Below are 15136 nucleotides of genomic sequence, written 5' to 3'. Positions count from 1 at the left end.
GCGACATTGAGGCACTCTACATGATGGACTGCCTACATGGCTTGCAGGCTACGCCAATGTGACAGGCTGGTGGCCATCCTTACTTGTTCTTGTCGAGTCAGCAAATTCTGTGGCACGAAATGCGTGTTACAGAAGGTACTCGCCCAGCAGCAAAGCCACCACAATGGGCTGCTGATCTGACGTCACTGCAAGTCGTATATCGCCAATACTTGTATAGCTCGTGTCCTCCTCTCCACTAGCCTATTAGAACTGGCTCACTGGACGCCAAGGTAAAAAATAAAAAGCGCGACACTGCTAGCACAAACAAGTGACAGTGTGTGCCTATGTTTTCATGTCATGTTTCTATAATATTCGAATCCTTTAGCAAACCCGCTCATCCTGAATCTAATGCGAACTGTGAGCTTGTGATGTCTCGTCTCATACCCTCCACCTCGAAGATTGTTCCTGTGGTGAGAACCTTGTCTGCCCGTTCTTTTATATCATGTTACTTCCTAAGGTGATAACAAAAAGAAATATATCCGACGTCGTGTTTACGCTAACATTGTCGCGCAGCATACGCCCCCTCCATTAATACTGTCTTCAAGCTTCAACTTGTTTACCCTTCGGGTGCGTAGAAGTTCATCTGAGGATGACGTAAAGAGCAGACCTCGTCTTTTTGGTTGTATAGCCGTAGTCCGATGTATTATGTCGTCGTTGTTGTGGAGTGCACGATCCAATGCAGTGTCAAGTCGTATCTATTCGGCGTTTAGTTTCTTTTTTACGGCGACTGACGTGATTGGCGGGGTTTCTTAGCGGATCTTCGGGTGTCCCCTCTAGGGTCGTCGTGGCTGGGACATTTTTTTTTCTAAACGTCTTGGTGTCACGTAACACCGTGACGTCATGGCACGTGACACCATGACCCCATGTCACGTGACGCCACGACCTGACATCGCGATGTACGCCACGTGCCTCCATGACGTCACGTGACACTCTGGAGGATATCACGACGTCACGCGACACTTTAACATTGCACGACGTGGCAGTTAGTGTGAGCTGCGACCGTGCGCATCAGGGTACGGAGCGCCTGGGACTACAGTTCATTTGCCGGACAAGGCAAGGAACCGAGAATTTTTTTTTCAGCCACTCATTCATCCCGGCCTAGTCATCTATCCGAATGTACCGCGTCCGACTTGGGAAATGTGTGCGCGCATCGAGCCGTCACCTCTCTGAAGGTCCCCTTGGTGCGAACGAAGGCGACGAGGATGTAGCCCGGTACGAAGCACATGGACGACGTGGTGAGCACCCAGCCCACGGCGATGGACCAGCGGGGAAACGTGTAGTCTTCCCACTCGAGCTCCTTGTAACGGAGCACCGCGAACAGGAACATCACCTGCGGTGGCCAAAGGGAGTTTCCGGTGTACGGGGTGCCGACTGCAGTCACCGCCAGCCACGCTGCTCGTACGTCGTACAAGAGACACGGGTCCGACGCCGACATGATGAAATAATAATCTGCGAACGCGTTTCGAGTGTGTTAGATATGTATGTGTGCTTGGAACATGTATAAAGAGAGTGTTTGTATGACTAATGTGATTGGGTCGTCGTGTAATGAAGAAACACGCCTCAGACAATCTGTCTGCAGACTGTCTTTAGTGTAATGTATTAACCGCGGCTCAGGGAACACGTGGATGCACCCCGAGCATCGCTTCGCGGTCAATGAGATGGAATGCAAAGCAAGAACGCGAGAGAGATTACCTACACTCTGAAAAATGCCTGCGCGTCTACTTGCCCGCAAAAAAACTCAAAGAGCCAAACACTACGATCTACGAAATCAGCTCAGCGAATGTTGAGGAGAAACATCCGTTTAGGACATAAAAATGAAGTCTGCGCTGTAGCATTATGCAATGCAAAGCGTCATGCTTGCATTGTGTAATGCCACAGTGCACACTTAATTTTGAGGTCTTAACGGATGTTCCGCCTCATCATTCGCTGAGCTGATTTAGTAGATTGCAGAGATTGGCTCTTTGAGTGTTTTGCGGGTAAGTAGACGTGCAGTCAATTTAAAAGAGTACTCTCTGCGTTTCTTAAGTTGGCTTAAGCGCTCGTCCAGTGTGTGCTTTTCTCTCTCTCTGTCCTGTGTTTCTTCCTAGTTTTTTTTTTTTTTTTGCGAGCTGTTTTTAATTTGTCGTGCCAATGACTACCGCCGTATTCCGGGTTGTCGTAATGCGGCAAGCACATTTGGCAGCATCCGTGGGACGCTGCCAATGCTGGCATGTGCGACCTTAACGGAGTAATATTTTATTCGATCGCCCAGCATGTTCTTTAACAGTGGTTCCTAATTAATACGGTGTAATTACCCGTAAAATTATAAAGAACACACAAGTTATTAAATTTGGCCACGAATGTGCGTGTGTAGCTCTCATGGACTCCCTGCGGCAGCTGTGCATGGTCGCCGCCATGACCAACCTTTTGTTGTTGTTGTTGTTGTTTTCTTATTCTCTTGACTTTACATTATCCCTACCACAGCAGGACAGATTATTTCAATTTTAGAGACTACCGTACTCCAGGGCATTAGCCTTTGTAGAGGCTCGTCAATGGCCGCCTCAGTCGCTCGGCATCTCGGTAAAACGGGAGATCAGCAATGGGCGTCTGTAATCTGGCGCGTGTGCAGAGCATCTATAAGCCCACTATAGTCACTGAGTCACTGACAGCCAATCAGATTGAGGCACCTGGCGCTAAGAGTGTTGAACAATCAATCCCAAAAGCAAGAGGCGTGAGCATTATAACCCACACCCTGGCGTTCTTTAAGCTTCCGGCGACTATAGACGCTTTCAGCGAGTCAGTTACTCGAGCTGCCACCAGTCGGCGCGCCCTTCGCGCGCTTTCCGGGCCGCCATAGCCGACCTTCAGTTCCTCGCCGTTGCTCCGCGTTGTGTGCTGCACAGGCCACTACTGGAGCTTCCTTTTCGTGTACTTTTACGTTCCGCGTTCAAATCTTGTATTTTTTTAGATCTTTTCGATATTTAGGACTTTCATTTAATCATTTGATATTTATATTTCGACATAGCTCTTGTATTTTCTTATTTATGGAATGGAATCGGGCAGCGAAGGGTCGACGATACAAGATTATGAGGCTTCAATGACCATGTAAGTTCATCCCATTCTTGCGTTTTGGTCGCTAATAAAGGGCAGTCAACACTTCTGCGAAATATGTAAATTGCAACTGACGCAGTAAGGCTATCACAGTCGTGCTTCTCGCTGCATGAGCGCGCTCGCTTCCGTAAAGCCGACCCGCTTGTAAGCGATTTAGCGTGCGACGAGACGAGCGACTGAGATTTCTCACTGTCTCCCGTCGCATTGCTCGGTTTTGGTATTTCTAGAAAACGTCGCTCACCGTCTTGGTCGCTTGCTCCGTCGCTTCCAGGTTTGCTTCATCGCGCGACTGACTGAGCGACAGCGAAGCGGGTCGCCGTCGCTTATCTGGTCGCTCGCCAAATCACTTACATGCGGTTTATACTCCATTTCCATACACACAGCATTGAACCATTGGCGCCTCGATAACCGCATGCAAGCGATTCGGCGAGCAACGAGACACGCGACGGTGACCCGCTTCGCTGTCGCTCGGGCAGTCGCGCGACGAGGCAAACTGCATGGAAGCGACGGGAGCAAGCGACCAAGACGGTGAGTGACGTTTCCTAGAAACTAAAAAAACCGAGCGATGCAAAAGGCGACAGTGAGAAATCTTCGTCGCTGACTCTCGTCGTTGTCGCCGTCGCTCGTCTCGTCGCACGCTAAATCGCTTACATGCGGGTCGGCTTTACGGAAACGAGCGCGCACATGCAGCGGGAAGCACGACTGCAATAGCATTACTGCGTTAGTTGAAATTTGCATATGTCGCAATGGTGTTGACTGCCCTTTATTAGCGAGAAAAACGTTAGAATGGGATGAACTTACATCGTCTCTGAAGCCATAATCTAGTATCGTCGATCCATTCACTGTCCGATTCCATTTCATAAATAAGAAAATACAAGAGCTATATTGAAATATAGATATCAAATGATTAAATGAAAGCCCGAAATATCGAAAAGGCCTAAAGAAAACACACGATTTCAACGCGGAAGGTAAAAGAACGCGAAAACAAAGCTCCGGTAGTGGCCGGTGCAGCACACAACGCGGAGGAACGGCGAGAAACTGAAGGGCGGCTATGGCGGCAGGGTCACGTGACGGCAAGATGGCGGCACCCATGAAATGTTGCCTGAAAGGGTCTATACGCGAATGGAAAAACAACAACAATGGGTAACATTCACCGAAAGTTCACCATTTGAACGAGCTTAGTGACCTGCGGATGCACGTAAAGAATTCAGGCTCCCACATAATGTCTGCTCAAAAACGACGATCACGATCGCGCGGAACGCAGGTTGGAGGCAACGTCGCGAGGGAAGTTCGACGCCAGCCCGTTAGCGGGCACCACCTACGCACCAACTCACTCCTTCTGACGTCAGGACACGTCTCAGGCCCATGAAACTTCTCTCTTGATTTTTATTTTTTTTTTAAATTAAGTTCCTGGGAACGCGCGCGCAGTATAGGTAGACCGTCTTGGGCATACCAGCCTATATTACTTCACGAGAATTAATCTTCGAAACTTCTCTTCTAACGCATCTATGCGTCGCAATTCTTTTTATATATTATGTATGCATTTTCGTTTGATCGCCAACTTACAAACAAGAATAGGGGGCTGATGTAGCTCCAGCACAGCCTCCAGTACAGGCCGGGTAGATGACCCAGCATTTCCTTGACGTGCTGAGAAAAGCGATTGGCCCCTGCGAGAATTGAGCGAAGAAACAAAACATTTCCCTCTCTTTGGCAGGCAACGCTCTTTATACGCCTGGTTCAGATTATAACCGCGTGAAGAATACAAGGCTCAGGTGAGGGTGCTGCGACGGCTGTGGTGCACGTCTTTGTTCTTCTTATTGGCACAACGTTCCCTTTCTTTCTATTGCTGTGTTGCCAAATAATCTCTACTGTGATCACTGAAGGCTTAAGAAATGCGAGGGATAACGAGTCCAGAATATCTCTTTATCTTTCGGCAACAAATGAGATTTTGGTGGTAGCTGAAAATAACGCGGAAGAACGAAACACCAAGCATGAACATCACACGAAGCACTAGTTCGTCTGCTTCTTGAGCAGGAGGTTGTAGTGACGTCATGCCGTGGAGCTCTGATTGGCTGTGATGAGAGGATGGTGGGTAGACCTCAATAACTAGCGGCTTTGAGGCCTAGCCACTATCCTTCGAATCGGAGCCAGTCAGAGCTTGGCGTTTTGACAACAGCAACCCCTGTCCAAGAAGCAGACGAGCTTGCGCTCTGCATAAACCGCGCCCCGCGTTTCTTCATAAGCTCTCACTGACTATAGACCGACACGCTGTTTACAAACAAGCCCGCGTTTGCCCACACCAGGTGTGGGCACTGCGCGTGCGCAGAAACCGAATTCACGTGAAGCGTCGCGTCTGCGCATGCGCAGTGCCGTCGACAGCGCCACCGCAGCTGCGTGACGTCAGGGCCGCGTGTTGGTCTATATGGACGATGCACGCGTTAAAGGCCGCGGGGTAAGCGTCATATACTACTCTGGCCAGATTGCGCGCTTGGAGCGGAAACAAACGGAGTCGTGGTTTACGGTTCTCGACATTCCACACAAAAACCGCCCAAATCGTGAAGTCTGAATGAAGCGCGTGCGCCGACTTGACATGATGGCCCGCTGCAGGGCGCTGCTCGCCTAAGGCGCACTCACGCTAATGGTTTCTTGTTACCAAAAGCCGCTTTAGAACGTGGGGAAAAAATTAGATGTCCGTAATTAGGCAGCGTAAATTTTGTCTGCCAGTGTATGGCGACATTGTTACACCCCATATTAGATTAAACAAAAAATTCAGGCAGTGCAGTACAACTGGTAACATCACTGAAAGGTAAAGAACAAATCAATGTGGGGGTTTAGATAGCGTAAATTTAGTCTGCAAGAGTATATTCCGACAACGTTTCCCACTGTAGATATAAAATTTAGCCAGTACTGCATAACTGCTAGCCTGGGGTTTTTAGCATGTACCACGCAGTAGTGATCGACGATCGCACGCCAGTGCGATGCTGATCCAGATCAAAATGGGCGTGGGTGGAGATATAACTCACAATCCTTAAGTACACTGCGGGAAAGAGTGAAAAACAAATCGCCGGTTGTTGTTTAGACAGCAGGACATTAGTCTGCCAGAGTATGGCGAGGTTGTTACCCACTGTAGATGGGCAATTTAGCCAGTGCAGTAAGGTTGCTATCCCGATCTTTGACGTGCACCACGCAATAGTGATACACGACCACGCCATTACGATGCTCATCCAAATCGAAACGGGCAGGGATCGGAAAAATTGAAGGGAAAGGTGCGCCCACCGTAGAACCAGCACACGACCATGGACTCGATGAAGACGATGAAGAGGACGCCCGTGGCAGTCGCGTAGGTGTCGAGAAGGCTCACGATGTAGTTGCCTCCCTGGACGGAATACGTTAGTGTGAGACACCTCGCCTCGCTCTCGGTACCCCGTGACGGTTATGCAAGAAGGCTACTCTCGCAGAAAGCGCCTAGAGAACATAAAAAAGTATCGATGTGAAGTTCGTCGATTAGCCTACCTATTAACTGATTACCGCATTTATCGCCGACTAAGTTTGTAACAGATTAATCGTTCAAATGTAGACCGGTAAGAAACAAATACAAGAAAAAAACAACTAAAAGAAATAAATATCCTGAAAGCTAGATTATATTGACACCGTAGCTTCTTGACGCAGAATTTTTTCTCATGGTGCCTGCCCCATTTTCATGCTAGGTAAATAAGAAATAAGTGCAGCACATTCAGTGATGGAAGCGGTATAAGGCCTTTGATAGCAGGTTCTGTAGCGGGCAAAATATTGGTTTGGAGCAGCCACTGACCTTCTAGAGCAGGTGCCAACATCTGTTAACACATCACTTTAAAATTAAAAAGTGATTGCGCCACTAAAGTAGTTCCTCTTGTAATAATAATAGATGGGGTGCCAAAGGAACAGAAGGCTATGTTTTTAGAAATAAGGCTGCAGTCAGAGTAGGTTCCACTTACAATGATTACTAAAAATGAATGAAAAATAATAATAATAGCATAACACTTCAGTTGGGATAAAGCTTCTCTCCCCTCGCAATTTTACAGCCGGTAGCTTTTTAGCCTGTAAATATAATTTCTGTAGAATGCCTGCAAGAACCTGCATATCCGCTAACACGTCTATCAGCAAACACGTGCCTCCCAAGTTTTATAAACCTTGCAAACTTAACACTTTAATAATGTAAACTACCAAAATAACCACCCCCAAGTAGTATGAAAACCTACACTTGTTCAAGTGATGGTGCTCTTTAGCGGTGTTGGAACCATAGTAAAGCCTATGTTCGCTGTTCCTTCGATCGACAGCTGCATTTGAACAACCTTAGCTACCACTCATTCAAATGGACGCTCGTTCTCTTTCTCTCTCTTTTAAAATGAGAGATCAACCTACCACGAAGATCAAAAACGATAGACCTGCAGTGTAATACTGACCATAATTACTCAGCTCATCACGCTAACCCAGGCGCTCACCCACGTCAGCCGCTGCTCCTATCGTTCCTGTGCAAAGTGGTGAAGCTCGACGCATGAGCGCGCTGGTGAGATGCGACACGGAGGCATGCGGCAGACATGATAATCAAGTTATCTCATCGAGAGTTCAAGACCCTGGTTCTATTTTACCACAGAAGCCGACATCCTACAACTTGGCAATGTTTTCTGGTGACTTTCAGCTTCTGCCGTCGTCGGCATCGTCGGGAAACTTAGACGATGTCGGCGATCAACCAGCCAGCGCATCAACCGATCAGCACGGTTGACGAGCCACCGCTACGAGCCAATGGAACCGACCATTGTCAAACATCATGACATTCGCCCATCTTTCCTATGAGTGTTCTTTTCTCGACTGAACCAATCAAGTGCAGCGAATGTCCCATGACTTGCCCTTTTAGTATATGTGTTTGTGGTTGTACGTGTTCGATACTTCGACTCTGCTCCGACCCGAGATAAAACAAATTTTACGGTGAGTAGAGACGCTGTAAAATAAGCATTTGTACAGTTCTTCTTACGTACTATTTCTATAAATATTAGAATGAACCAAAAATTACAGTTTTTTTTTGTTGTTTTTGTTGCTCGGCGCAGGTGTGACGCAATTTTCAGCAAAAATGGTACTTTGGCGCAATATGTACGGAAAACTTTCGTTCCTGGCGCTATTTGGCGCAAATGGTGCCGCACTTTTTGTCACGGCACTTTGCTGTATTCGTTTCTCTTAAATCATCTGTCTCTAAATTTAATCTAATAACTATTTTGGAGTAAATTTCACGTACCTCGCACTATCCAGTTAACTAAAAAAAAAATCTTAATTACTGACAACTTCAGGTGAATGAAAAGGTGTAAACATTTATTGCAGTCTTCTCCACTATTTTCGCCATCAGTTCATAAAGTCTGAATGTATAAACATGTGCAGTACAAAGAAATACGCTGAAAACCTGAGGGAGAGGAGGAGACGAAAGCGGCGCGGAGACGTCAGTACACTGAGCGCTGGTTGGACGGATTAGTGGGTAGACATAAAGCTAGCTGCCTTTCTCTCTGCTGCACTCGTCGAACACGCTCGAATCCGAAAGACAAACGCCGTACACGTCCTCCGCGAATCACAAGGAAGACCAATCCTGATTAGCGAATGAGAGCAGCGACCGCTAAGGTCGTCCAATGGTCCCGTGGGTTCAGACGCAAAAGAGGAACGTCCTTCTGCCACTGATACTGCGCGACAGTTGAGAGGCGCGAATGCTCGCCCTCTGGTTGGCTATACTCCGAGCCAATCTGGCAGCGCCAAAATTGCATCGTCATGGCGCTGATCGTCCTTGGACGCTTTATATTTGTTTCTAAAATAAAGAAGAAAAGGAAATGAGCGGAAGATGTTTTTCCACTGTTTCGAGTCGCTGAAGTATTACATCATAAAGAGCTTTCTTGTTAAATAATAATAAAAAGAAATCGATGCTTTTGTTCTTGTGCGGCATGGTTTACGTCAAGAGTAGAAAATTATTACACTTTACAACGTAATTAACTTGTCAGTCGATTTCTCTTCCGCGCTGCTCTCCGTTATTGGGCAGATACAAGGATCAATCAGCCAGTCATGTCTAAAAAATGTAGTCGAAAAAAAAACCACTTTCTTTTAAAAAAGGTATTTAAAAAAAAAAATTCTCATTTAAATAAAAGAAAACTTATCTAAATCAAAATACATCTCATTGATCTCATAAAGAAAATCTTAATTTTTATATACTCTGCTTGCGTCAGGTGTGCATCGTATACGTTTTTAAAGTCCCTGTCGCCAAGGCAAAAATAATGCTGAATGACTGGGCTGTGGACGTATGCGCGGCGCCTAATGTTTCGCAGTATAATGGACTCCTGAGAAATCTAGGAACTAATTTCAAAGCCCAGTATACAAAGATGGTAGCTTGCAGAACGCAGTTCAGAAATGACATATAGATGCAGAAACTTCCGAGAAGCAGCACCTTCGGGATTTTCGTTTGGACATCTTCACCAACTGCTGGCGTCTAGACTCCAGTGGTGGTTAGCGGATGTAACGGTCCCTCTTGCAGAAGACATGCTACTTCAGCGTGGCTGCTCCGCGAACATTTGGTAGTCTCACAACACCCAGGACACGGGACCGGCGCTCACGTATGTGGTGGTGGGCAGGGCGCATGCGTAGATGAACATGATGACAACGCCGACAAAGATTTCACGGTGCCGCCGGAGAACCGTCGGATACTCGTCGCAGAGGCCCGTCAGCATCGCCTCCAGGCCCCCGAACTGCGAGTTCCAGACACGTACACATTATTAAAACGGAGTAACAAATGGCCCTTACTTGTTCGTTTTGTAAGGTGTAACCAAGTGTGTTAGTAACGTTAACAGGCCCCAAAAATGCGTTAATTTGCCTTAAAAGCAACGCATTAACCGTTTGCGCGAACCATTTGAAGTTATCGATGAGGTATAAATAGTAAAACAAAATTTTGAACAGACAGTCGAGCAAAACTCTTGATTTTGGCTGTGCTCGGGCTAGCGGATGGGGTTGACTTTCACAGCAAAAAGCGCACCCATATAATGTCGCCCTTTTAGCGTTTTTTGCTATTTTGATTTTGAATGGAAATACGGCACACGATGGGGTGTCTTGGCAAGGTTGGTGTTGAACACACTTTTCGCAGAAAAAAAGTGAGGAAATAGGTTACTTCTTGTTAAAAGAAAAACTTTCCGAAGTAGGTATACTTCGTTACCGGAAAGATTATGAACACGTCATTTTGTAACGCTTACTACACTTTGAGTATGGAGAACATTGCTGAAGGGCGGTATTTCAGTTGGTGTGGAGGGGGGATACGGTACAGGTGAGGATGAAGTGTTGGGGTGCAAGGTCACTCTGTGCCGGCCGTACCGTGCTGTCCAGTCCGAGCGTGATGAGCATGAGGAAGAAGAGAATGGACCAAAAGACCGAGCCCTTCATGGTGGCAATTGCTTCAGGGTACACGATGAACACCAGTCCTGGACCTGAAACATCCCATTGCACCAATGTCTTAATTGACATCAAACTTTCGTTGAGAACGTTAATGGCGTTTTTGTTTGAGATATGATGTAGAATTATATAGGTGATATTTACTGGCGTACCTAACCAAGTTCATTCCTGCTGGACAAATGCTGACGTAAAGTTTCCAGAACACTTCCGCAGCCATGCATTATACGTCGTTAAGACGGTCGTTCATAGTAGTCCCGGGCAGGCAGTGTGAACATTGCCATGGTCCCTCGGAGAACACAGCGGCCGTGACAACGGACTTAAAAATGGAGTTCAGTGAATACCAGTTATAGCTTGATTGATGCTAACATGAACATTTTATGGTATTAACACCGCAGGATTCTCCAACATTGGGGGAGGACACAACAATAGCTGCCTTAGTGTTGGCATTCAAAAAGAAACCTTCTGGAAGACCTAGCTTCGTCAGTGTTCTCTCTTAACAACCTGAAGAAGGACGAAACAAGGGCGCCAGTCTGGGTCCTCCAGAAGACCGCTTCTTCAGGGCTAAGTCTCTTAACAAAACACCGTTGCCCGTCTCAGCTTCCAGGAGATTCTTTTTCAGGTTATTTCTGCCGGAGTCTACCATATTCGTGTTCGTTTGTTGTATGTCTTGTTGCTTGTTCGTAGTTATCACGCGGGTCGTTTACTGTGGTCAGAGTAGAAAAAAATCTAAAACAGCAGACATTAAATACTACGTTCGTCTTGTCGCTTGAGAATATATTGGAGCACCGCCGCCCGCAGCGGGTCAAACTTGGATGTAAGCAGAGCAACTCCACAAATTCAAATAGTATTTTAAAAAAAGCGGCCTTTCGTTGGTTTTCAAAACTGACGTACATGATCTTCCCGGCCAAATCATTTGAAAGACCACTGCCTTAGGGCCAAATATGAATGAAACGGTTTAATTGTTTGTTACACGCCGTTGTAGACGGGCTTCGACACTCACAAATGGTATTTAAGGGACAATAAACAGACTCTGTGACTTTGTTTTTACGTCGCAACCCAGAAAAATAGCATTCACAACAAGAAACATTACTTCCGATGCGCGCAAAAAGAGTACCGACTATAATCACTATACGACGTTTTTGCCGATACAATAACGGTACACACCGTTCCGATGTATCTACTTTAAACGACTTATTTTTCGCGGGCTCAATATTTCGCGTTTTAGGTCAAAGCTGAAGTTTTGAAATAATTCGCGGGTTCTTAATTTTGCGACGCAGTGGGATCTCTATATAAATTTCCACTGTGTTTACATTTTACCGGAATTGTTCGCGGGACCTATTTTTCGCGAATTGTAGGCGATTCAGGTGCTCGCGAAAATTAAGTCGCTCACAATGTATAAAAATTGTCATGAACACATATAGTAGCACTTTTGAATGCTTCAAACTCTAACGTTCGACACCCGAAGGGAGGAGCGGTTATCAGAGGGGCTCTCTCTACGCAGCGCGCACTCCCGCAAGTAGCCGCGTGCATCCGGTACCGCGATGCACCAGCAACAGAAACCATACTCACTGACCAGCTAGGGAACGCGTGGCGGGGTGAGTCCCCAAAAAATCTCATTATCCCCCAGCAACCAATGAGATCAAGTCGTTAGTCGGTGAGAATGACAAACAGCAAACCAGTTAACATATAATAGGCGCCGCCCTGCGTTTATTAACCTGCCACTGTCAGCGGCAATAGTAGTCTCCGCTTTTATCAGTTCAACCAATGACACGAAGACCGGCATCATGCTCCATGAGTCGCCACGCAGTGTCGGTTGCGAAACGAACGGACGCCTTTTCGCCAGAGCAATTGAATGACCACGGGGGAGGGCACGATGCTGCTCGCTTTTATCATTCGCTCTATAATCACCGAGAGTCTATAAAAAACGATGGACGTTCGTACATTATATTCGCTCTTCTTGGTTTGTTATTCGTTGTCCGGCGTCCTGATCGGCTAGTGCCACAATCTCAATCACTGAGGAGCAATGATAAGATGTTTGGGAGCCTCCATGCGCTCTCAGAAATCCGGAGCCCCTACTTTTCCGCAAAGCACTCAAGATATTCATTCACTGTAATCTAAGGAGGTAGCTTGGCGATTAAAAAGGCAAAATAATTTGTTTAGACAAAAAAAAAATAATAACACCGTGCGCAGTGCTTTGAACATAGTGAAATATCAAGCCCAGACACGGCGAGCGTCCATTTTCTGTACACTCTAAAAATTATCACGCTTAAACTCACGCTAACCGCCAGTTTTAAGCGTTAAATGCACGTCCTTGAAACTTGATTGGAGTTTTAGGCACCAAAAAATTTTATAAACCTAAGAAAAAAGAGAAAAAACTGTGCGCGGTGGCACTTTGGACGGTGAAGCGCTCCAGCCCAGACAACGGCGAAAACTGATTCTTTGATGTCAAAAGATAATTTCACTGTCTTCAATCGTCAAGCTCCCTCTGTTGATTGCAGTGGTTAACTCTCCCAGGTACTTTAGGCGAAAGTCTACGTGTCATATTTGCCTAAAAAGTTTCTGACTATTCTCTAAAAAGAAAAATTTACACGCGCGGGCTAATGATCGTTCCGTGTGCACGCGAAGAACTTGCGTAGTAGCTTCTGGGAAGGTTTCTGAGAACGCGTACCACGCACCACGGGTGATGCGCCAAACTACAGCTGTTTCACAATTTTTGGGTACCGCCCATAGATATGTTATGGTGTGTACCCTTCGTTCTGTTGATTGCTACACTCACGCCTCGTTAATGAACCTCGTTATAACAGTGATACCTGGCTATATTGACAAACTTTTCTTTGACGAACTGGCTAAATACATGCACGTCTGTCTCGTTATTATGAACGACTCACGTTACAAACTCTTTTTTTTTTTTTGGGGGGGGGGGGGGGGGTTGGTTTGTATTCACTAGACATCACTGTGTATGTTGTTACCGTCGGTGGCCACGTTGCTGATGTCTTTCTGCAGGACATGAGCCATGTAGCCGAGCACCGAGAAGATGACAAATCCCGCTAGGAAGCTCGTGAGACAGTTGATGATGCTGGTCAACAATGCATCGCTGGAGAAAAAAAAAATAAGAGGAAAATTGACACGTTTAAGGAAAACGTGTTAGACGTTGAGTGTGGTAAGATGTGACGACACTAGTTCACGCTACCCAAAGTTAGCAATCGTTCTTGTCGTAACCACGTCGAACATGGCGAAAAAACACAGTTTCACATTTTGTTAAAAAAATTTGAGAATTTTATCTTTAAAAAAATTGAGCATGAAAATACCTCCGGAGAATTTCAGGTAAGAGGGAACGTAAATGAGGTAAGACATATGTAATCCCCGACAGGCACAAAAAGAGTCATCTACGCCTGACTGCTTTATGGTCCATAACATGAAGAAAACAAAATCTACCGAACTTTGTCATTTCCGACGTATTTTGTACCATAAATGCCCCAAGAGGTAAGTGTTTTCCCAATATTAAGAATTAAACACTTTTACTGTTAGAAATAACAGAGAACGTGCAGGTGAGCTGGTGGTTTTTCAAAATCTTAAGCACTTGAGGCTTGGGAACACAAAAAGTGGACAATATACAGGTCCGTGTATGTCCAATTTTTTTTTTTTTCCTTTTCTAAGTATGGGGTATTCAAAATCTTGACTTCCACTATGGCCGATTTTAGATGAGACTGCCCTAAATGAGACGGAACATGGAGAAGAACGACACTGCAAACACGACTACCATTTGAAACTTTTCATTACATTTTTTCCTAAAATACATACAATGGCCCAACATGTGTGTACAATTAAAACCGAGGAACAACAAAACTAACGTAGTATGCAGCTCGCAACAGATGGAGCGCTACTCACCGGTAGCAGTTATTGTGAAACTTGTTGTAGCTGGACAGCGCGAGCAAAGTCCCGAACCCCGGTCCCAGCGAAAAGAAGATCTGCGTTGCAGCGTCGATCCATACCTACAAAGGAGTGGTTCAATCGAATGGTGGGGGTAAAGAGCGCGACGCAGCTATAGTACGAGCACCACGTCCGAGCTCTTTCGACTATTAGTGAAGCTGGATATTCCTATAAAGTTTTTCTACGCGGGGGCCGCCATCTTGAATCGTGGAACTTCCGGTATGAAGGGAAAGCATCGTTTTGCCCCCACCATGCCACTGGGAGAAGCCCACGTTTTATTCGCGACTGTCTATCGTCCTTGTTTTGTCTTTTTCATATTATTTTAATTGTTCGAGGTTGTAATGCCTGCTTTTCTTTTCACCTCGCATACCGGGTTTGTCAAGTATCTGTGGCTGGAGACGAGGGAAAACCAAGAAGGTCTATTGTCACTGGCAGCTTAAGGCACGCGGGGCGTGGCATAGCCCGGTCATCTCGTTAATGCTCCGTGGCCAATGAAAGTGCTCCGAGCAGGCATTGGCAACGATTCCTCCACGTATATCACGTGCAAAAAACATATCAATACATTAGGGCCCGGTGTCCATTGCTGCGACTGTACAGTGCATTCAAACAGGATTGTTCAATTCTTAATCGA

At 46.2% G+C, this 15136-nt stretch overlaps 1 protein-coding gene across 1 annotated transcript in view; it reads right to left on the bottom strand.

The window, feature by feature from the left end:
* Nucleotides 1-1141: 1141 nt before the first annotated feature.
* LOC120838994 (sodium-dependent serotonin transporter) overlaps nt 1142-15136 on the bottom strand; it is a 67979-nt gene continuing 53984 nt past the window's right edge. Inside the window, exons 6-12 of the mRNA XM_040209178.2 lie at nt 14464-14567; nt 13545-13669; nt 10498-10610; nt 9750-9881; nt 6406-6505; nt 4696-4796; nt 1142-1369 (exon numbers count right to left, since the gene is read on the bottom strand). Coding sequence (XP_040065112.2) covers nt 1142-1369; nt 4696-4796; nt 6406-6505; nt 9750-9881; nt 10498-10610; nt 13545-13669; nt 14464-14567 — 903 coding nt within the window. The remainder of the gene's footprint in view (nt 1370-4695; nt 4797-6405; nt 6506-9749; nt 9882-10497; nt 10611-13544; nt 13670-14463; nt 14568-15136) is intronic.

The sequence above is a fragment of the Ixodes scapularis genome, unplaced genomic scaffold (genome assembly GCF_016920785.2).
Source record: "Ixodes scapularis isolate PalLabHiFi unplaced genomic scaffold, ASM1692078v2 PGA_scaffold1__304_contigs__length_218370807, whole genome shotgun sequence".
Taxonomy (NCBI): domain Eukaryota; kingdom Metazoa; phylum Arthropoda; class Arachnida; order Ixodida; family Ixodidae; genus Ixodes; species Ixodes scapularis.
The sequence above is the reverse complement of the archived record's forward strand: the minus strand, read 5'-3'. Positions and strand labels throughout refer to the sequence as shown.